This window comes from Olea europaea, chromosome 20 (genome assembly GCF_002742605.1).
Source record: "Olea europaea var. sylvestris chromosome 20, O_europaea_v1, whole genome shotgun sequence".
Lineage (NCBI taxonomy): Eukaryota > Viridiplantae > Streptophyta > Magnoliopsida > Lamiales > Oleaceae > Olea > Olea europaea.
The window spans coordinates 16435559-16459364 of record NC_036256.1 but is presented as its reverse complement, the minus strand read 5'-3'; the positions used below and the strand labels follow the sequence as shown (position 1 = coordinate 16459364).

The 23806-nt window shown below is 31.9% G+C and overlaps 2 protein-coding genes, 1 long non-coding RNA gene and 1 other non-coding gene across 4 annotated transcripts; 3 read left to right on the top strand and 1 right to left on the bottom strand.

The window, feature by feature from the left end:
* Positions 1-558: 558 nt before the first annotated feature.
* LOC111369840 (probable U6 snRNA-associated Sm-like protein LSm4) lies at positions 559-3010 on the bottom strand. Its single transcript, XM_022991528.1, has 6 exons — positions 2898-3010; positions 2755-2784; positions 2595-2636; positions 2355-2453; positions 2165-2242; positions 559-687 (listed from the first exon to the last, which is right to left on the bottom strand). The coding sequence occupies exons 2-6, from the start codon at positions 2755-2757 to the stop codon at positions 574-576; spliced, it is 336 nt and encodes a 111-aa protein (XP_022847296.1). The 5' UTR covers positions 2758-2784; positions 2898-3010; the 3' UTR covers positions 559-573.
* Positions 3011-4761: 1751 nt separating this feature from the next.
* On the top strand, positions 4762-4835 carry TRNAV-AAC. Its single transcript has one exon. It is a non-coding gene; the product is annotated as a tRNA-Val (tRNA).
* Positions 4836-6640: 1805 nt separating this feature from the next.
* On the top strand, positions 6641-8603 carry LOC111369246. The gene is made up of 3 exons (XR_002698088.1): positions 6641-6864; positions 7972-8097; positions 8538-8603. It is a non-coding gene; the product is annotated as an uncharacterized LOC111369246 (long non-coding RNA).
* Positions 8604-8786: 183 nt separating this feature from the next.
* Positions 8787-12892, top strand: LOC111369126. The gene is made up of 4 exons (XM_022990607.1): positions 8787-8802; positions 8885-9859; positions 9951-12737; positions 12849-12892. Exons 1-4 carry the CDS (start codon positions 8787-8789, stop codon positions 12890-12892), a joined length of 3822 nt encoding a protein of 1273 aa, XP_022846375.1.
* The last annotated feature ends 10914 nt before the right edge of the window (positions 12893-23806 follow it).

The following is a 23806-nucleotide window of genomic DNA, read 5'->3' as shown; positions in this document are numbered from 1 at the left end:
AGTACATATTCAGCACAATGAAATAGTTTTATAACTTTTGCTTTTCAATTAATTTAATTATTTAGTAAAACACATCAACTTTATGTTAATATATGATCAAAAAATATAAATTTTAGAGTTGGTAAAAAAAAAAAAAGGAATCATTGTAAGATTGAGATATAGCACCTGAGAGATGGATTTTCAACTAGGGTTCTTGGAGAAGCTTGAGAGAGAGAGAGTGATTGAGAGATAAGAATTTGTATTTGGATATGGTTTGTGTAATTTTATTAATTATTTTCATTCGAGTTTTTTGAGTGTTTTTAAAACGTCAAAAAATCATTTTGAGTTTTATGTTATAAAATTTTCCTTGTTTTCAAAAATGTATTTTTGAAAATAACATACCAAACACATTTTGTGTTTTAAAAAATTGAAATGGTCTCAAACAACAAACCAAATGAACTCTAAATGACTGCAATTCCTAGAAAAAAGTTAATGAACAAGTTATGGAAAAACTTCTTGGAGAGGGACTAATTCGTAATTCACATATTGTATCTAGGACCTTTCTTTTGATAAAACAAACAAGAGCTTTAGCACTCAATAAGTAAAGTCTGCAGATAAACATTCAGATTTTAAATGGAAAAACCGAGCAAAACAAAGGCAGATCATACCAGAACGACTCTTCGTCTCTTCTTGAACTTTATCAATTACCTAGAAATCAGGAAAATAATAAATTCAATAAGTCAGTGTTGCTCAATCATCTAGACAAAAGATAAAAAAAAAAAACATAATAATTCAAGCGAGTTTAGTTAATTTATTACAATATCAGATCTCAGAATAAGGTGACAGAATAATAAAAAAGACCACCGTAAAACTATGAAAGAGACGCTAAAGTATGCCATCGTCAAGCATTTTCAAAAGTTCAATGGATTTCCAAAACTTTGTAGGAACATTATGCATTCCAATTAAAATTTTCAGCACAAAAACCTGAGAAATTATTCATTAATTCAAGCATTGACAACGTCAGTAAATCAGTGCGTTACAACTATACTTCAACAAAACAAAGTTGATAAAGCCAATTTGTTTCTGACTTCTGGAGCAATAAATACTAGCAAAGCTTAGTCTGTGAATGTATCTCATTATTAAGCAAGCATCTCAACCAAAAAGCTCTATGACCTTTCTATATCGAACACCACGAGATGTTCAAGATGATGAAATAATCCCAGTATCACTAGTGTGAAATCAAGTTGTTAATGAAGATACTAACATATTTACTACTCACTAAATAAAGTCCACTGCTCCCCCCCTCCCCCCGGCACCCCCAACCAAAAAATAAAAAAAGGGAAAAAAAAAATGAGGCAGAAAGAAATAATTCTTGCGAGAAGAGTCAATTCCCATTGGCAACAGTATGGATTGTTTAAATAAATGCAGCCTGCTTTCAAAATGTGAAGACACCTAAATTTATATCTGCATGATTTCAGGTGGAACAACATTTCTGTGTACCAGCAACAAATCCAATTATGTTTGAGATGTCGTGTTTGGATAGAGTTAACAAGGTAAGATAATCAACTGCTGCCACTTACCAGGGGTTCCCATTTAAAGCAACAACACTTGAACAAAGCTACCTATGAACTGTCTTTCAAAATGTGAAGACACCTAAATTTATATCTGCATGATTTCAGGTGGAACAACATTTCTGTGTACCAGCAACAAATCCAATTATGTTTGAGATGTCGTGTTTGGATAGAGTTAACAAGGTAAGATAATCAACTGCTGCCACTTACCAGGGGTTCCCATTTAAAGCAACAACACTTGAACAAAGCTACCTATGAACTGAGGCTATGACCATAAATTGACAGAAAGTATAATGGAGAGTTCACCAAAGAACTCAAACTACAGCAATTTATTGACAATGTATATACATTCATCTTTATACAAAAATACATTGCATAAAATAATTTAAAGTATAAACCTCACACAAAGTCACTCTTCAAATCATGGTATATTGAGTATTACTGGGGGCAAAAGGAGAAGTAAAGGACACAAGCTTATTTGACAAAATCCTAAATCTAATTTTCAAGAGTGGAAAATAAGCTAACAAATTTAAGTAAATTACTTGCCAAAAACCAGATGGGACAAGTATAACATAAAGCATAACGTGCAGATGAAAAGATGTTCTACAGCATACCTCGTCTGGAACTCGAAGATACTTAATCGTATTTCCCCTGATGTAGCACTCTGGCATCCGCCAAAACCTATCTCCATCCTATATTATAAAACAATAAAGAAGTATAATAAATTCAATCAACAGAAAAGAAGAAGGGGAAAAACAATATCAAGGCATCAAAATATTATATTCAAGTGAAAAGATAAAGAACCTTGGAGGTACATATGACTTCACGGAGATGAATGTTCATCCAAGTATCACAATTAACCAAATGCCCATTGTATGTTTCCCCATTTTTCAGTTCCACCAACTGTCAAAAATGACACGAACCACCACAAGCATCAATTTTAACTAAAGTTCTTTATTTTTCATAATTACTGTTCAAGAAAATCTGAATATAGCAATCAATTTCCCAATCTTCTAAATTCGAAAGGTTTAGTATAATTCATACCATAGGGTGGCCCTGGGCTGTCTTGAGCAGAGAAAGTGGAAGCTGCAATGCAAAACCCAAAACCAAACCAAGCAAATAATACGAACAATTGCTTAACAGATTCAAATTTCACAGCCAAAACAAACCTATAACACCGAATATTCAGTAAATACCGACTTACCATTTTTAAATTCTAGTGCGCAGAAGAAACCTGCATTCAGAAAAAATAAAAATAAAAAATAAATCATATTAACAGTGCAAAATTAGGGTGAAAACGTAGATTATTTTATTAAACCCTAAAAGCGAAAAGAAATTAGGAGATACCGAGTCAGAGAGAGCTATGAATGGAGAACGAAACTGGTTTTGATCTCTGCTCACAGCGCCGATAGGTAAGTCTCTCCCACCCAATAATGAACTGGAAGGCGTTATTTTGAATTTTAAGAAAATTGCAGTGGAGGACCCAACTTATATCTAGGTTGAACCTATTATTTCTCGAATTATTTCATTTGTACAAAATGAGGTTATTGAAAGGTGTCATCCCTCTCACAATGCATACGGGCTCCACGTGAATTTAAAAATGTCAAACATGTGGTCCCCACCCTTGTTGTGAGTAGTAAGAAAAGATTCGGTAAAAAAAATTTGGTACGTGTAGCTTGATCTTCTAAATTTGTAGTGTTTAGATATGTGACGAAGATTTTTGTCAAAAAAAAAATTATTATCCTTTAGTTATAATTATGAAAGATATTTAATAAAAATTCGCATCACACGTCATCGTATCAATTTCCTAATTCGTCGTGTGGTGGAAAAGTATGAATGGAAATAAGACTCAAGACACCTTGTTCCCATTTTGTTGATGATTTTCAGGTGATGACGTAGAACTTCATTAATTATTTTAATATTAAAATCACGTAAATAAAAAAATAATATTCAATGCAAGCTCGAGTAAGAACTCTGTTGTCTAATTCCCCAATGGACAGGGTGGGATCGGAATATTTTGATGTCTTTAAGGATAAGGTAGAGAGGGAGAGGTATGAGTAGTAGGGTTGATGCGAGTGGGAGGTTATTTGAGTTTTTCTTTTATCAATTTTATTGTTTTAGGAATGGATCGAATCATTATTGGCCTATATAAATGTGTAATTTGCACGATAAAGAGACATGGGCATAGTTAGAACTTTACAAACTAATTTGATAGTGTTTTTAAGTATTTATTCTTACTATAAAATTTAGGAAAAATTGCAATCAAGGTATCAAATTTGTCATTTTTTAGCAAACTTTGGCTAAATCTTTTATTTGTGCCACCATGAGTACCAAATCTTTAAAAAATTTGCAACTCAAGTTCAAAATGACGATTTTCGTTAGTTTTACTAGCAAAATCGTAAATTGACTCCCAAAATAATTTTTTTTTATTATTCTCCCCAAATAAGGAGAGGCATTTTGGATAAAATTATTTTCCCTATTAAATCAAAAATAAATAAATAAAGCCACAACCCATTCCCATTTCCTTCTTGGTGGAGTGGTTTTGATTTTGGGGAAGAAGGAGATGTTAATGGGTTGTGACTTTATTTTTTTTAATTTTTGATTTAATAGGGAAAATGTGTGTTTATCCAAAATGTCCCAACTTTATTTGGGGAAAATAATAAAGTGTTTTTTTTTTTTGGTAGCCAAACTAACGGAAATCGTCATTTTGGACTTGAGTTACAAATTTTTTAAAGATTTGGTATTCACAATGGTACAAATGAAATGTTTGAACAAAGTCTGTTAATAAACGAAAAATTTGGTACTGTGACTGTAATTTTCCCTAAAATTTATGAATAATAAGTAAATATTAAGTTATGAGTTATATAAAATGTATAGATAAAAAATATATTTGATCAATTGAAATGAAAATTCAAACTTAATCAAACCTGCACAATTTACCAGATAATCGAGGATGAGTCCACAACGACTAAGATAAAATGTTACATATAAATTAAAATGGTCAAATTGGATCATGACAAGTTGACATAAACCTCAGGTGTCTTTTTTTCTAATATTGGACATTTCTATTTCCACGTACTTTGACAATATGATCCCTTATTTCACCTTCTTATACTGTCCACTTCCTTCAAAGACTTTGACAATTAGACTCCGTGAGCAGCCCATCGGTGATTTCTAACAAGTAAATATAAATTCAAACAAGGCACGTGAAGGTGTCGTGGTGTAGTTGGTTATCACGTCAGTCTAACACACTGAAGGTCTCCGGTTCGAGTCCGGGCGATGCCATCATTTTTTTATTTTTTTCTCTCCTTTTTTGTCAACTGCCATTCTATGAATTACCATTAATTTACTGGGCCACAAGGGGGCTAGAGCTGGGCTAACTCAAGATGGATTTGGGACTTTGGCTGAACCCACAGATTTGTCCTAATTTTACTCTCCTTTTTTGGGGAAATACATAGAAATGACCCAAGCAAAGGCGCCATTTTTCCAAAATAATCTTTGGCTAATTTTGATACCCAAAATACTCCCTTTATAATATTACATAATAAGTTAATAAAATATAGAAATCTTTCATTTTGGTCCTTAAAAAATTAAATACTGCTTGAATTTCAAAAGATTGCCAATTTATTTGATTTATTTTTTCGCTCTAAGTAGCACTTCATTTATTGGTATCAGAGTCATAGAGATCATGGAAATTAAAATAAGAAAAATAGATAATTATTGACATTTAGAAGAAGAAAGATGTACCTATCAAAAAAAAAAAAAAGGAGAATAAAGAGGTAGTTATATATTTTTAAAACCTATTCACAATAAGTTAAAAATAATGATACTAACAATAATTAAATATCTACCTAAAGAAATAAATGAACAAATATTATAAAAATTAGTAATAGAAAATAAAAGATATATATATATATATATATATATATATCTAACTACAAATTAAAAGAGGCAATGGAGTGGTACTGTTCACAAGCCACAATTCATTGGCTGGCTCATAAGCTAGATTTTACCACTACACCACGAGACAAAATTTTGAGTGGCTCATTGTTGATCGGTTGAGCCATTCCTATAATGGGTGGGAGGTGTCATTAATAGCAATTTTCAATTTTACCCTTCAATCCTACTTTACACTAATTCACAAATTGAGGGCTTTATTTAGAAGTTGAGGGCTTAATGGTCTTTGCATATGAAAAATATCTCTAGCTATTGCAGTCTGCTAACCTTCAGTTTCTCTGTCGATTGTAGAAAAGAGGCCAAAAAAAAGGGAGAATCCAATCGATGACTACAACGCCGAGTCTTCATCTTCTATCAGTGACTACAATGCTAAGTCTTCATCTTCTTGCGATTTGCTGTGTTTCTTCATCTTGCTGCAATTTGTTGCACACTCTTGTATTTATACCCTAAAATCGTAAGGTATGTCGATTCTAGATTTGCTTCAGTTTAGGGTTTTTTCTTCTTTTGAAATAATTGTAGTCCCTTTCGATTTCTTGTTATTTTGCCTTCAAGTCTTAGATATTTTCAACTAAATATTCTTTTCCTTCTTTGTGTGCGTACAATTTTATTTTTTTAGTGGGTGGAATCTCCCAAAAACTAGAAAATTCGCACCAAAATAGGAAATTGGCAAGCTGAGGTATGTGGATTTAGCATTTGCTTCAGTTTAAGGTTATTTCTTGCTTCATTTTTAACTTCTTCTTTTTTTCGAAATATTTTCGGTAGCCTCGTGTGCACACTACAAATATGCATATAAATTCATAATTTGGAACTACATGCACAAAGAAAATTTTTTAACACTTAGAAAAACACGCTTACATCTCAAAGTTGTCCAAATTGCTTGCAAAGATCCGTGGCCTCACTAATAATTCTCAAATTGATAAAATTAATTTTATGAAATACCGCAATCTGTATGAAACAGCTCAAAATTATGAAATTGTTCTATAAGGAGACAAAGATATGTGCAAATTAAAATTTTAAAAATAGAGATTTACAAAGGGTTCATAAAAAGTTTTAATTTCTTGTAATAAATTGCAGTTTTTTTTCCCAAATACAGAGAAATATGTTTCATTACTCATCTACTTGTAATAAATTGCAGTTTTTTTTTCCAAATACAGAGAAATATGTTTCATTACTCATTGAAGATGATGACGCTGAAGTTGTAGAGAAAAGAAATAAGGATAATCTAATTAGCGTTGCATCAAGTGAAAAGGATTTGGAACGTACCCCTTTTTATTTTTTGGTTTACTTACCGGACCAAGTTTAAGAAGAGGAAATTTATAGGACCGGAGATTGCTATTAAGGTCATTCTAAAAGCGAGGTTTGGATTTTTCTCCCTTCCTTTTCAAATTTTGCTTATAGTTTAGTGTTATTGAATTTAGTAATTATTCTATACATGGCTCAGCTTAAAAGAAAGAAATTTTTTACTAATTAATTGGGATCATTCTGTTTGTGGAATAGTTAGTGGTGGCATCATTAGGTATTGTCGTTTCTCTTTTCCGATTCCTGGTTTTTATGTTTTATTGATTAAGGGACCTCGGGTATAACATTATAATGTAGAGAATATTAGCCTTTTATTGTCTTTTATATTGGCAAGAAATTCTAATGGTTAAGTATTATTATTGAGTATTTTGACACCTAAACCACTCATTATTCTCGTGTTGAAATCTTGTAAATTGACTAAAGAAAATCTGGGAAGTAAGCCTCAAGACAATTTACCCATTCAATATTAGAACACTGCATTTGGGAGCTGAAAAATAATTGAAAACTATGAGCCCATTTCCACGTAGCAAATACAATTGCGGATTTGAATTTGTCGTTTGTTTTGTTGTACCATAGTTCTTCAACATCAATTGATAATCTCTTACAATGTAATTTTTTTTTTTTTTTTGGTTGTGTCAGGAACTCTTTTTGCTTACTATATTCATAAGTTGCATGCTATGCTTGTTTGGTAGTACTTATAAGCTTCGGGTCCGATGAAATGTGTGAATAATAAGTGGTTAGTAAATTGTATGTTCTGTCCTACGAAATGTTTAGATAATAGCATTTTTTTTTGGCTTAGATTATAATTTACTCTTCGTCGAGATCATCTTAGGTTACGAACAAAATTGAATGACCATAAGACATGTATATACCCAAAAAATAGAAAAAGGATTGCAAATAAAAATGTGTCGACTTTCGTCTATTAATGTGCAACAATGTGAGGGAGACAGAGAGAGAAAGATCTTGCCTTTGTATTATACTAATTGTCTTTAGGCACAAAAATGTGCCACAATGAGAAAAAATAATTTAATATACCAATTAAATTATTTAACGTGTTTGTTTATTCGTTTCTACGTATGTCAAAATTCTTTTGAACTTTTTCTATAATATCAAACTATGTTTATTTATATCGAATAGACAGAGGAAATGTATGTTTTGAGTATAGGTATAAAAATGGCTTCGATGTCTAAGAAAAATAAAAGACGAAGAGAAGTGTACAATGACAGTGCGAAATTGGATATTGACATACAGACGCCGAAGAGAAAGTCTCTACGTTTTGTCCAGCTGGAAGGTATCTACATCTAACTACGAGAAGAAACATATTTGTAATATATTCTGGATGTTATTTTTGCCTTCTCTTATGACTTGTGCCTATTTTTCTATTCATGTGGAGTTTTTTTTTTCTTTTTAACTTTTTTATTTTCATAACTAAGCATATAAACTATTATACTTCAATACTACATTTATAATATTTGTTCTATATACTTCATTCTGACAAAAAAAAGGGATATTTTGAATGAAAGTGTTTTTTCTCTTTTCTTTCTTTATTTTTAAGGTTAGCTTCTTTATAAAAAATTGTACCATATGACATTTAACATTTAAAATTGTAGATTTTTGCTAGAGATTTTACTTTTTTTTCTACACAAGTTTCATACAATATTGATATATTATTTTTTCTATTCCATGTGGCTTTAACATTCGAAATGGTTTTGCAAAATTAAAATTTCGCAGCTGCTGGTGTCACCGGTTCAGATTCAATTTCTCTCTTTCCTAATTCTGAAATTGAAGACAATCAAGTGGATAATAAGATATTTCACTTATTTGTATTAATTACATATTGTTTTTAGCAGTGAAAAGATCATGTAGTCCTTAGATAGTTGAATATGATTACTTTGTCATGTTTGATTTGTGTTATGTATAATTATATAGGGAATGTTTTCATATTTAGTAGTCTTCGTTGTAACGAAGTTTGTAACATTGATGTTGGACGAAATAAGTTTATTTGATATATTTGTTTTGTTAAAAATTGAATTTATAACCATGTTTTAAATTTTTTTAAAGGGATGTGTCTTTTTTAGATTCTAATGTGGTTTCCGTGATAGGTAGCTGTTTTGAGACTTATACCCATCAGCTTCGTGTTCATTCAGAGCTAATGCCATCAATATTTACAGTAAATGAAGGTTCGTTTTCGATACCAAACAAATCACATGTATTACCTTGCCCTGTGCTATGTGAATATTGTGGGGCTCTAAAATTTAAAGATGAATCGAAAGGTTTTTGTTGTTGTGATGGAGCTGTTAGATTGAAAGTGAATGATACCCCAGATGAATTACATCATTTATTTACATCAAATTCTGCTGAATCCATTGAATTTAAAACTTACGTACGAACTTACAATAGCAATTTCTCATTCACTTCATTTGGTGTGCATTATGAAAAAGATTTGTGCAAAAGAAACAAAGGAATCTATACCTTTAGAATTCAAGGTCAAATATATCATTTTATAAATGTCATTCTTGTACAAAACGGTCGCCCTTCTTATATGCAGCTCTATTTTTTTTACACTGAAAATGAAATAGAGCATCGACTACAACTTTCTGAAAAGTTAACAAAATGTATACTTTCAAAGCTTGTCAAAGTGATGGAATTGAATCCATACGCAATTTTTTTTCGAACTTTAACAAATATTCCAAATTTGAAATCTCATAGTCTTAAAATTAGATCTGATTGTGGATTAGATCAAAGAGTATATAACACACCATGTGCATCTCAAGTAGCTACTATTTGGGTTGATGATGATTCTACTACTAATGAACGAGTGCGTGATATAACTGTTTCTTGCAATTCTGGAGAAAAATATCAAGTACATTATTATTCTGGTTGTTATGATCCTCTTCAATACCCTTTACTGTTTCCTTTTGGCGAAACTGGTTGGCACCAAGGTATTGTTAGAATTGACAAACACAGAAGACAACAAACATGTGCAAATGAAAATTTATTTGACATTCATCAATTAAATTCTGCGGCAGAAATTTTTGCAGTGGAAAATACAGGTGAATAATTTATTTATGCTTAGTACATTTATTTTTAAAATGTTTAAAATTCCATATTGTAACACATTTTCTTGTTCTATGCTTTTTCCAGTTGTGCAAAAGAAAACAACAAGAGCTCAGGTATCATGTAAAGAATACTATTCCTACAAATTACAGGTTAGACCTTCACATAAGTCAATTTTACTTCATGCTGGACGTTTGTTACAACAATATGTTGTAGATATGTATGTGAAGATTGAAACATCTAGATTATATTATTTTCGTAACAATCAAAATGAAATACGCGCTGAGCTTTACCAAGGGATTATAGATTGTGTTAAGTTCGATGAAACTCGAGCAGCTATGACTGGTAAAAGAATTATTCTGCCGTCATCTTTTACTGGTGGTCCAAGGGACATGAACAAAAGATATATGGATGGAATGGCATTAGTTCAAAAATTTGGTAAACCAGATATTTTCTTAACTATTACTTGTAATCCAAATTGGCCTGAAATAAAAGACCAATTAAGGTATAATGATGAATCACAAAATAGACCTGATCTTTTAACTCGAATTTTTAGAGCTAAGTTAGAAGAACTAAAAATTGATATATTCAAAAATAAAATTTTTGGTTCTGCAGCTGCATATATATATGTCATAGAATTCCAAAAAAGAGGTTTACCACATGCTCATTTTTTAATCATTTTAGATCACGCATCCAAAATCATTGCTTCTGAATCTATAGATAAATTTGTGAGTGCTGAGATTCCAGATAGACAAACTTACCCTCATTTATACTCTGTTGTTGTTTCTCACATGATACATGGTCCTTGTGGTATTTTAAATCCAACAAATGTTTGCATGAATAGAAATAAACAATGCAGAAGCCATTTCCCAAAGGATTATACCCCAGAGACGTTCTTAGGCGAATTTTCATACCCAAAGTATAGACGTTTAAATAATGGGAGGAAACTGAAAGTTAGAAGACAATGGTTAGATAACAGATGGATTGTACCTTACAATCCATATCTCTTGGCTAAATTTAATTGCCATATAAATGTAGAAATTTGTTCAACCATCAAAGCTGTGAAATATTTGTATAAATATGTATACAAGGGACATGATAGAATTGGTTTCTCAGTACATTCTGAAAAACATGTGGTTGATGAGATTAAAAATTTTCAAACAGCTAGATGGATTTCTCCTCCTGAAGCATTATGGAGAATTTTTGGTTTCATTCTTTCAAAAATAAATCCTCCAGTTACCCTTCAATTACACCTCGAAAATAATAATTTCGTTACATACAAAAGTTCTGACAATCTTGAGAAAATTGTAAGTACAGACTTTTTCAAAAAAACTATGTTAACAGAATTTTTCCAGATGAATCTTGTTGACAAAAAAGCTACAACTCTTTTATATAAACAATTTCCAGAATTTTTTGTTTGGGACTCACATTTTAAATGTTGGAGTCCTAGAAAACAAGGTTTTTGTATCGGTAGAGTAGTTGCAGCAAGTCCAAGTGAAGGGGAAAGATATTACTTGCGTCTTTTGTTAAATCATATTAGAGGCGCAATGTCATATCGAGCTTTAAAAATTGTAAATGGTGTTGAAACATCGTCTTTTCGAGAAGCGGCACTTTTACATGGTTTACTTAATGGAGACACTAATTGTGATTTATGTTTGCCGGAAGCTTCAGAGTATCAAATGCCTACTCCATTTCGTCGTCTTTTTGCAACAATTCTAACTCTATGTGCTCCAAATGATCCAAAAAATCTATGGAACAAATTCAAAATTTTTATGATTGAGGATTTCATACGTGCTGGTATGTCGCTGCAAATTTCTGAACTTAAAGCTCTTTTGGAAATTGATGCAATTTTAGAACTTTCTGGTAAATCCATTAATAGCTACGGTTTTGTATCATATAATGTACATCTACATGAAAATGAACACGTCGCTATAGTAATAAATGATGAACTAAGCATTAATGTGTCAGAAATAGATATTATGTGTCCCCATCAACTTAATACTGAACAAAAGACGGCATATAATGCAATTCTAAATAAAGTAGACACTAATGTTAGCGGCATGTTCTTTATTGATGGTCCTGGTGGAACGGGTAAAACCTTTTTATATCGAACATTACTAGGTACTGTGAGGTCAAGACAAATGATTGCTTTAGCAACAGCATCTTCTGGTGTTGCAGTTGGTCTTTTGCCTGGTGGACAAACAGCACATTCTAAATTTAAAATACCTCTAGAAATTTGTAATAACACAATATGTAACATTAGTAAACAGAGTGCTCTTGCAGAACTTTTTCGAATGACAAAACTAATCATATGGGATGAAGCTCCAATGGTGAATCGACATGTAGTTGAAGCATTAGATAAAATGTTAAGAGATGTTAATGATTGTGAATTCCCATTCGGAGGTAAAGTTGTTGTCTTAGGAGGAGATTTTCGTCAAATTCTACCTGTAGTTCAAAGAGGTAATAAAGACGATGTAATAGGAGTAAGTCTTGTTAACTCTTACTTATGGCCTTTATTCACAAAACTAAGATTAAGTGAAAATATGAGAGCGCAATTAGATACATCGTTTTGTAAATATTTACTTGATATTGGAGATGGAACCGCAGAAAAACATTCATGTAATATGGTACAACTTCCGCCTGACATAACTACAGATTTCGAAGAACACATCACTTCTTTACAGTCATTAATAGATATAATTTACCCAAATTTAGATCATTATGTTGACAATCTTCGTTACATGATTAACAGAGTTATTTTAACTCCAAAAAATGAATATGTTGATGAAATCAATAATTTGTTGATTACTCACTTTCTTGGAGACTCTTTCATTTATTTTAGTTTTGACGAAGCTATTGATACAACTGACCAAAGTATGCAGGAAGACTTTTTAAATAGTTTGACTCCGAATGGTGTACCCCCGCATGAACTAATACTAAAACCAAATTGTCCTATCATGTTACTTTGAAACATTAATCCTTCAGAAGGTCTCTGTAATGGAACTAGGCTTCTTTGTAAAAGTTTCTGAAGAAATATTATAGATGCTGAAATTGCAGTTGGAGATTATAAAGGAAAAAAGGTATTTCTTCCTAGGATACCTTTTATTCCACTTCAAAGCGACAAAAATCATTTCCCTTTCAAAAGAACACAATTTCCAGTTCGTCCATGTTTTGCAATGACAATTAATAAATCTCAAGGACAAACACTTGATTTTGTTGGTTTATATCTTCTTGAGCCAATATTTTCCCACGACCAATTATATGTTGCTTTGTCTCATGCCAAAAGTAGCACATGCATTAAAGTTCTCATCAAACCAACAACCCCCCAAAGATTACATATGAAATGTACAAAAAATGTTGTTTACGATGAAATTTTAGCAATGGTAAATACATGACATTATGTTCTCATTTACATTTGCCAATTATCATTACAAAACATATTTTAGCATTGTCATTTTCATTTGGCTGCGGAGCTAACTGAAATTTGAGAGAAAATTATATTCTTCTCTGTAGAATTTGACCACAATAGAGAACCCTGTAAAGTACTCCTTGCTTATTATTTGCTCATTCTTTTTGTTCCATTTTATTTTAAAATTGTGCTTCTTTTGGTCACTACACTTGGTAATCCTTCTACTTGCTCCACAGGAAATTGTTTCCAAACAACGTTAAGAAAATGGATCACATTGACGATATTTTTGGTGAACGTCAAGACAAATATGATCATGAGATGGTATACTTCTTATGCTACAGAGTTCTTTCTAACATCTTTTTTCAAAAACATATATAAATCATCATTGTTTAGTGTGAGTTAATGAACATTGATAATTTTGTTCTTGGCTGTTTAGTTAACTTAGTATTAGGTTCATCCATTGAGATAATACACTTGTTGTACTACCTATTTGTTCATGTATTCATATAGCGTAAGTTATTGAAGCAAGATAAATTTCCTCTTGGCCATTTAATTTACTTGGTAATTCGTCATTTGTTGCTGTCAATGCCTTCATTCACTTTCATGTTAGATTTTTGGTATTTAAAAGGGATGAGACCAATGATGGCTTCATGTACTCATTTTTCACTTTATCTATACATTTCTCTTTTAAAACTTGATCTTTATGAATTTTCCCTGTAATTTACATCCTATACATGTATCATAAATCTTTACTGAATGTGACATTGGATCTATACATTTTTTGTCATAAATTTTTGATCACGCATGGCTTCTTGAAAACCTCGGACCTACTAATCTGAGCACAAACAAAGTGAATCTCAGAAAGGTAAATTAAGGGAAAAAAAAAAGTAACATGAACAGTTTATCATTTAAGGCTGTGTGATCTCAATGGAAATCAAGTGGTTCACATTCTATCAAATACACAAAACTTGAATACTGAATTTTTTGTTTTGTAGTTCAGTCTCACTCATGATATTTATATAAGTAGTCTTGCATTTGGACTTGTCAGACTCTCCTTGCTTATCTGCCCTTGTTTTCAATTAGGTGAGAAGTCAAACATAGTAAATTTTGGTTTTAACTTTCAACTCATATTACTTTCTGTAAGCTACATCAAAGAATGATTGTACTTTTGTTTCACAATATATTCCTGCTAAAAGCCTGCATCTGACGGAACTATGGAGCAAGTCGAAAAAAGATCTGTTTGACTCTTTGAGCATCATAACATATATTATCCTAGCCAAATTATGTTTTTGAGTTTTCCCATTATTTTCGGGAATTCTATCTGTTCATAGGTTTTTTTTTTTTTTTTAAAGCAAAACATATACATCCTTCAAGTCATCATGAGCATTGTTATCTTTTTGGGGTTTGACCTTGCTCTCTATTGGATGTGAATATCTTGTGCTCATTGCTTTAACATTGTTAGAAAAATGAAGATAGGGGCCACTTGCCCACATACAGGTTCTACAAGGTGTTGTCAAGTATAAATTGAATACTTTACCTATAAAACAAAGAAACAGCATGAAAAACTATATTTCTGAAGTTATAGTTGAGGTAATTTAATCACACTATTTTAAGGAAAATTTTGTTCGCATATGCTTCCAGCAGCATCTTAGTTCAAGAGCGTGACTAATCTCACCGTTTCATTTAATGACCTTAGCTTTCAAGCAACGAGATCTCTTTCTGGCAAGAGAAACTGTATCTCAACAAAGTAAATATTATATTAGTTCAGGTTATACTATCTAATTGTTGAAATTTGAATCATGCTCACCAATAATAACAGCAGTTTTGATTTCTATACACGTGGTTCATGTTTCAAAAGAACCCCGCTTCCTGGGCTTTTCCTTATATGCCATCTTGCTTATGCTTCTGTTCCTTCATGTGCCCATCTTGAAGCATGAGTGGCCACATATTTATTCTTGTTCAGGGGTTTGATAGTTTAATGATTATCCTCTGTTATGTTCTGTTTGATTAATAATTGTTTGTTAAACTATAAAGTATTTTTTTTATAATCTAAATTGGTCAGATGTAAAACTGAAAAATAATGTATGTGTTGGTTTTAAATGTAGGTTTATGTATGCTTAAACTTGAATTCAACAAAGATGATTGGTTGCGATGAAATAGAAGAAGATCAATTCTTGGACAGCCATGATGAGATCACTTCTATGTCCAATGTGGACACTAATACAAATTCTGCAAGTAATACACACATGCTTTAATTGTATATGTAAGTTATCCCCCAATTGAGGTTAGATATAATTTTTTTGTTTGACTAAATAAGGCACAACCATCAAATAGTATACACAATGGAACAACCTGTGCTAACAATCGTCAATGGTGAACTGACATTGTGGATGTCCTGTGATAACATGTGCTTAAATTATTGATAGCAAACTGGATATTCTTGTACTTTCATGGTTAGGCTGCTATATGCTTTAATGGATTTAAGACTTATGGACCCTGAAATTCGCTCTCCTGAACTTTGGATGGAGTTTTTTTACACATGGATAAGATATAATTACCAAGGCCAGTTTACAAATTTGCAACTGTAATGTCTATAGATTTGAAGTAACAGTTTACTCAAGACATTTGTAAGTTTTCTCATAATTGAGCTTTGGAACCGATAGTCTACAATTATGAAATCCTTTTTTCTCGCTCCATGGTATTTTTTTTTTGACTCTGGAATAAGTCCTCTCAACTTCAATACATAAATGCTAAGTCTCAAAATTTTTAATATTTGCTTTTTGTACCTGCCTTTCAATCTTCATCTTTTGTTATTTTTTCCTTTTTTACTTGTAATGAATGGTATTACTATACTATTTTTCCATGAAATATATTAAAAACTACACAGAATTTTATTATTATCGGAGTACTGACAACAACGAATTCCAACTACATATTTTTGGAATTTTAAGTTTCTAGAATGCACGCATATCTTAGAACCAAGCCATTTTTTGCTTTAACTTAATATAATCAGTGATGATTTTATCTGTGTTGCTCTGTGAATTGTTGTTACAAGTTTCTAGAAATTTGCTTCTTTATCGTTCAAGTTAGTTTTGATCTTTTCTTCAATTGATGTAAATAATGGCTTCATCGAATTTAACCGCCGAGAAATTGAAATAAAATAAAATAGAGGAATCCCCCCATGTTAAAGTAAATGTGGGAAAGTACTATATAATATTGATGCAATAACTTTATTTGAGTGTTAATGTCAATGTGGTATCTTATTAATTTTAGCTTATGTTTGTCCTTTACTGATCATGTCGTTCACTAATTTCCAGGTTTTCGGTAAAGCTTCGCCACAATGTCTCAAGAAGGGGTTTATAGTGTTCAGCACTGGCTAATCGTGTGGATGAGGATAATGAGCTACATAATATAGAAGACGAGAGTGGTAGATATCCTATCAAGGAGACTGGATTACATGATGGAAGTAAAGATACTAATTGTGGCCATGATCAACTTGAAGAGACTGTGTAGAACTTAGTTTCACAATGAATATTTAAAGTATCAGTTTGTGGATATAAAGAAAGATACTTGATTCTGGCGAGCCTGGAAAACGAAATAAAGCTGTGGAGCTAGACCATTTGGCGTCCAATAATGATGTCAGAGAGCTTCATGAAAAATTAGAATCTTCGAAAAGAGAACTTCTAGAGGAAAGATAAACTCAGGGTGTTGTAGAGAAACCTCTAAAACATCTTGGAGCAGCACACTCAGAGGCATATACAAATGTTCAAGAGCTTTCTACCTAAGTTGCTGAAGGTTGTATTATTTTTTGTTGATTTCCATGTCTATTGATAGGATTTGGTAACATATTTTCAAATTAGATCCATTTATGATTCTTGGTGATGGTAATTGATGTATTAATTAAATGTGGCCTTAGGATAGAGTTCTTGGGGATAAGAGATTTGTTAACTCTACTTTGTTATTCTACCACTATCGTAATAAACTGGTTTAATGGTTTCTTTGGGTAGCTCAACAGAAGATGGACCACGAAAGAAAAGATCGTGATAAGAAGTGTTTTGAGCTTCATACCAAGTTTAGAAGACCTCAAAAAAGAGCAAAGGCACATGTTCAAGAGGTGCAAAAGGTTTTTTTTTTTCCCTTTTCCTTGTGTCACTTTTCATTTATATCACTACCTAACATTTTCATATTGCTTCCTCTATTCCATTAATTAATTCTGTCTTTTGGCGGGATTTTTTGCGCTAGATTTCTAATATCATTATATGCTGCTCATCTTATCAATGCATAAAACACTTATTTATTGTGTTTTTAGATTTCTAATATCATTATATGCTGCTCATCTTATCAATGCATAAAACACTTATTTATTGTGTTTTTACATACATGTTTCACAAAAAGGTCTTTTTTAATATATATATATTAGCTTCACTAAACCACTAATTTCAGTAAGACAAACCTGGCCCCTGCAAAAAATCACTGGCAACCCACTTTCCACAAACTTTCCCTGAAAACCTTTGCTTATGACCGTAACCAAAGTTCTTGCCTGCCACTAAAAATTTTCCAAGCTGTATTCAAAATAGAAATATATCTTCCTAACAACTCATTCTAAAACTTTCATCAGTTTCAACATACATATAAGCCACCAAATAAAACTTCATCCACTTTATCTTCTCCAACTTCAGTTGCTCCTTGCTCTTCATCTTCGTAATCCCTTTCTTCCACCCAACAACAGCATAAATTAACTGCAAACATTTTCAAAAACATCAATTTCATATATCTTTCTATATCTATGTTTCGTTTTAATTATTATATTTCTAACCATTGCCATAACCTTTCCAATTTATGTTATTATGCTGACGACATAATACGTTCAATCATTATTGAAACCTTCAAAGGATTGCAACTATCTTCTAAACTAACAAACATGGCTTGTGCTTGTGTATGGCTAAAATGTAATTGTGAAGTTTCAATTGGACAAAGATATGCTTTTTGTTATCAGTTACCCCTCAAATAGATGTCCATATATGGGTTGCATAATTAGTGATCATTATGATTCACTTCATTTGTACAGTAATCTCATTTGAAAATCTATTTTCGGACTTAAGATTGATAACATGCTTACATTTCTCTCTAATAATTCATTCCATAAGGATCCAAATCGAAATGACATTGATTGTTGCATTTGGAGGATATCATGTTTAGAGGTTGAGGAAGTGGTGGCAGTTTTGGCTTACCATAGATCCCTCATGCCATATTACTTCCCAAATATGATTCTACCTCATGTTCGGCTTACCATGGACTCTTTTGAGGTAAGTTAGATTTCTTTATTTAGTTAATTACTATACACACTCTAAAAAAAAGGGAAAAGTGTGTGGTGTTTGCCCTGTGTGCATTTATGTAATGTTGTCGAAGGGTTCACTGGGAAACGAGTATATTTTATAACAAGTTTGATTCTTTGGGATTTTCATTTTAAGTCTCTACTTATTATTTTGCCAACTTTGACATTACCTTAGTATTTGTAGGGAAAACCCCATATTTTCGAAAGGGAAAATTTACTCACAATAAGCGTATGTTTGTGATGTGCCTATCTTCACTATCATAATTAAGAAAGATGTCTTAATAATTCAAATCAAATTGCAAGAAAGTATAGGTTCACCCTATAAGTTTTCAGTTAATGTAATCGAGTTTCATAAAAGTGGTAACCACTTTGCTACTGGTGACCGTGGTGTAAGGGGCGAGTTATTTGAAAGAACTGAAATGAAAGAGGCGATGTTTAAAATATTCAAATGCTAAAAATATATATAATTCCCAAGGGCACAACCTTGCTACTGTGTGCTTTACATAATGAAACAATATTTGGGAAAGAGAACTTGCCAACTGGGCCTCCGACCTGGTTGTAGCTAAGAATTTTTCATCTCCAAAAAGTTTTGATATTTCACCAGTAACTGTTGATAATTAATTGGATTCTGATGTTATGAGGAAAAAAATTGATTTAACGCTAAGGGTTTTACTTAAATTTTCGATTCTTAAATAAAGAGTTGGTTCGAATTTAATTCTGTGAGGCTTATATATATTTTATTGATGTAAATAATGAGGTTTATTGTTTGTTGAATATAAATAATTAGTGAATGTTTTTAAGTAGGTAAGGGACCATTTTTTTTCCCGATGTTGGATAGAGTAATCTCATACTTACGTTTAGGGATGTTTTAATCCATAAACATTGCGAAATTGAGGGTTTATAGTTCATGGCTAGAATCATATTTCTGCTAACATTGGGCTTGATGTTTACTATAGGTGTTTGACGTAGCTTTCTTCAATAAACATATGTGATAACATTGAATTCCATTTCACTTTCCCGTTATACTCTATTCTCAACATGAGGGAACAAAAGAAAATCTTAATTGGTTTTGGTGGGTGTGAACATGCCTAGATGTGTGTTGTTGTCTCCTATATTTCTCTTCATAGTTACTGGAAAATCTATGTTTTTACTCTTTCTTCGGGTAATTGAAGAGTTATTATGGGAAGAAAGTTGTACTTGTGTTTATAGCTTATGGTTTGCACTTTTCTAAGGCAAATTGGTCTTAAGCAAGGAAGTTGAACATCTACTTGTTGTGAAGCTTTTGTGTTTATTGTAATCTAGATGTATAAAAAACTTGATTTGAGGAGTTTATTAGTTCAAATATGTGTGAGCTGCTATTACTTATCTGATAATTTTAGGGCGTCAACTTGACCCAAACAATTTCATTCTCATTCAATATCCTCAATTTTGGCAATGTCTCAAAAATCAGACTTCAGCTTGGATGTAGAACAGATTGCAGAGGTTGTTGAGCATGAGAGATGTAAGTGCATATTCCAAACATCACCTAATAATCCAGATGGAAGATATCATGTGATGAGTCTATCTATTTGTTGGTCCTTTCTCTTGTTTTCTACTATGAAAATATCATACCATGCTTTGAGTACTATATGTTAGGTCATTAATGTTGATATATTTGTTCAGTTTTCCTGCATTAATTTTTATTTTTTTAAATTTTTATTTAAATTGTTGAATCAAATCATGTAAGAGAATATAGTTCCACATATAGAGCCATGGATGCCAATTCTTAGCTTAGAGGATTCAACTAAAGTAAAAGAGCAAAGAGTATATGTGAATATGATCCATACTAAATGCGCATCACATAATTGAAATAGTAGCAAGTAAAGTATATATCCCCCATTCCAACAATATGAAAAAAATCATCATCAAAAGGATTGAGCTATATTTTGTTCACTAGCCAACTGAGGTTGTAAAAATCACAATTTTTTTATATAATGACATAACACACATTTCAAAAAGATTCTTCTATCCTTTTCCCATGACTTCGTTATAACAAAAAAAAAAAAAAGAAAAAAAGAAATGGCCATCTTTTTATTTGGCTTCATCTTTCAATTTTTATTTTACTGATGCAGAAAGGGAATTGTTTCTTGATTACTGAGTCTGTGAATCCATCATTCATTAATTTTTTTGGTTTATTTCTTGACGTGTTCGTTTTTTAGATTTTTTTTTTTGTGCCATGGAGATTAGTAAAAGCCATGATATGAGGCATATTTTCATAATGAATGATGATGTTTGGAAGATTTAATTTTTTGGTTTATTTCTTGATGTGTTCGTTTTTGGGATTTTTTGGAGCATACCAGTGCAGTTTGTCAACTTGAGGATTTTAGAGCAGATTTTAGCAATGCCAAACATTATCATCATCAGATGTGGAAATGCTTACGTTATGATGCCAAATCAAATCAAGGTCCTTTCAGTAACTAATTTTCCTATTCGATTTAGGGGGTTTTGTTTTACTTGCTATGCTTCGACGCCTTCTTCTTCTGTTGTATTGAGGCATAGAAGAAATAGCGCTTCTTCTTCTCTGCCATTTTTATATCAACAAATTTGGGCTATGGTAGGTTCGCATACGATGAGTATGCGTCTGAGGAGGACTCTGATAGCGAACCTGAATCATCTTCTAAGCAGTTGGTAAGTATTCTTTGATTTATTTTGTGGTGATTTTCTCATTTGAGTTTGTGCGATTTTAGGTAGTGAAGTAATTGGTATTCGAAATGATCTGAGAATTTTTCATTTAAATTTCATTTGAATTACGTGGAAATGACGATGTAAATACCCGCTATTGTATCATTTTTTTATTAAAGAACTAATTTCTATCCCTAAGTTGAGAGTGTTGATGCAAAATGCACCAGTAAATTTCATCAATTAGGATGAAATTGTAGCCTTTCTTTTATTTGTTTGCTTTTGTTCTATCTCCTGCAAAATTATTTCTTTTTATTTTTCTTTCTTCACTAAAACCCACTAATTCTACTGAATCAACACTTGTCCCCTGCAAAAAAACCACATCAACACCTGGCAACTCACTTACTCCCATCCATTCCCTAAAAACATTTGCTTGTAGTAGTAAAAAAAATTCTTGCCCCCCACTAACCATTTTCAAGTCAATATTGAAAACAGAAATCTGACTTTTACACCACTAATTCTAAACTCTCATCATTTCTATCCACTACGCATCCAATCTCTCAATATATAAGACACCAAATAAAACCTTTACCCACTTCATCTTCTCTAGCTTCATTTCCTCATTTCTAACATCAACCTGGTAACTTCCATTCTTTCACCGAATGGCAACATTAACTGTAAACAGTTTCACAAGAATTATCATATATTTCTTTATTTGAAACTTTGATCCACAATGAATTGTGAAAAAGATTTTGGAACTTAACTAAAAGCAGATAACACAGGTTTAAATGCATGCAACTTTAATAACTGCATATTCAGGAAACTCATACCTCTAGAAGCAATCTAGACGTTTTTAACCATGAACTGATGGACATAATTAATCATTCTACAATGCAATCACCTGAAAAATACATACCAAATCAAGAATGAGCATCTTCAACTACATGTCATATACCGTGTCAAAGATTTAAATTATCACCAGTTGTCCTGACACAAACATGAAAATAAAAAATATGGCAGTACAAAAGTTTATCCAACATTTAATACTCCATTAGTTGGAACGTACCTTTAGTATCTAATTTCTTCTTACTGCCAATAATACTTTTCTGACATTTTTCAACAGTCTGGACCATGTAAATGCTTATGTAAACAATAGCCAGCTGATTTATAATCAAGATTCTTTAACAATTTTTGTAACACCTTCCTTAACAACTCCAAGTACAAGATTTTTTGTGAACTCATATCACTTGGGCCTGCAATAGTTTTTTCATTCTTGATAATCTGTCCTCCATTTTCTTTTCGAGTACTAGAGAAATTCTTCATAGAAACGGGCACTGGATAATACATATTCCACCACCAAAAATTGAAGCTAGCGTTCCTAATTCAATCATAAAATATACATTATATCACAAACCACAAAAGTGCACTATATTATTTAAGATCAACATCCTCATTTCCAAATTCCAAAAAATTTCCCTTCCCTTAAAATTATTCTCTACCCTATCTTCTAAAACACAATTTAACTTAGTTTTCATGCAGGGAAACAAAGTTCAGGCCACGTTATTCGACAGCTCGATCACAACGTTTGAAGACACCTTACTACCGTACAAAACATACCTCATCTCAAATGCACAAGTTAAAGAAACAGATACATACTATAGAGCCCAGCTTGGTCACATTCGATGGACAATCAATGCAAAAACCAACATCGTTGAAGTCGATGAACAATTTAACTCCCTCCTTTCATCAACTTACAACTTCATATCATTCGAAAATCTTCAGCGCTACATGGACACAAATGCAGAAATCAGTAAGTAATTGCAATTCCATTAACATCTTACACTTCATTACTTCTATCTTAAACATAAATTACAACCTATACTCATTACTAGCCCATATTATTTCTTATAGGCATCATTGGAATAGCAGTCGACATCTTCCCCAAAAGAGTAATTCAAATTCGTGACAACCAATCAACAGTACAAGATGTCATTCTCATGAACGAAAGGTAAAGCATTTACTTTTATCACACATTTACTATTTCAAACCCAAATTAACTCTTCTTATTTATTACATATTAAATAAAATTTGAAACATTATAGGCTCGAAACATGCATGCTTCAGATGTGGGACAATTTCGTTGCAAATGAATGTAATACCATCCACAACACAATCACCAAAAAACCAATTGTTGTGAGCAACAGATTAAGAATAACTCCTTTCAATGGTAAATTGACTCCTCCTTGTACAAAATCACGCCGAAACATATGAATTTAGACCTTAAATGCAAAACCTCATTTGACTCTCTATTTAGGAATATCTGTCTCTACAAAAATGAACTCATCAATACTCATTAATCCCCCATTTGAGCAAGTTGTAGAACTAAAGCACTGGTACATTCTTTCATTTTTCCATTTATCTATTGTAATTATTACTCATAATTTCCTTATTTACTTCTAACAATTTCATTCTAACATCAGGCTAGAAGAGAACATCATCACAATAAATGACATCGTGACAAGAAAAGCTTATATCTTCCCC

Excerpts from the sequence above, each read along its gene's own strand:
- LOC111369840 (XM_022991528.1), bottom strand. Across the intron at positions 2,454-2,594 it reads CAGCCCAGGGCCACCCTATG|TTGGTGGAACTGAAAAATGG; the intron begins GTATGAATTATA and ends CATTTTTGACAG. Across the intron at positions 688-2,164 it reads ATCTTCGAGTTCCAGACGAG|GTAATTGATAAAGTTCAAGA; the intron begins GTATGCTGTAGA and ends CCTGATTTCTAG.
- LOC111369126 (XM_022990607.1), top strand. Across the intron at positions 9,860-9,950 it reads TTTTGCAGTGGAAAATACAG|TTGTGCAAAAGAAAACAACA; the intron begins GTGAATAATTTA and ends TGCTTTTTCCAG. Across the intron at positions 12,738-12,848 it reads TATTGATACAACTGACCAAA|AAGGTCTCTGTAATGGAACT; the intron begins GTATGCAGGAAG and ends TTAATCCTTCAG.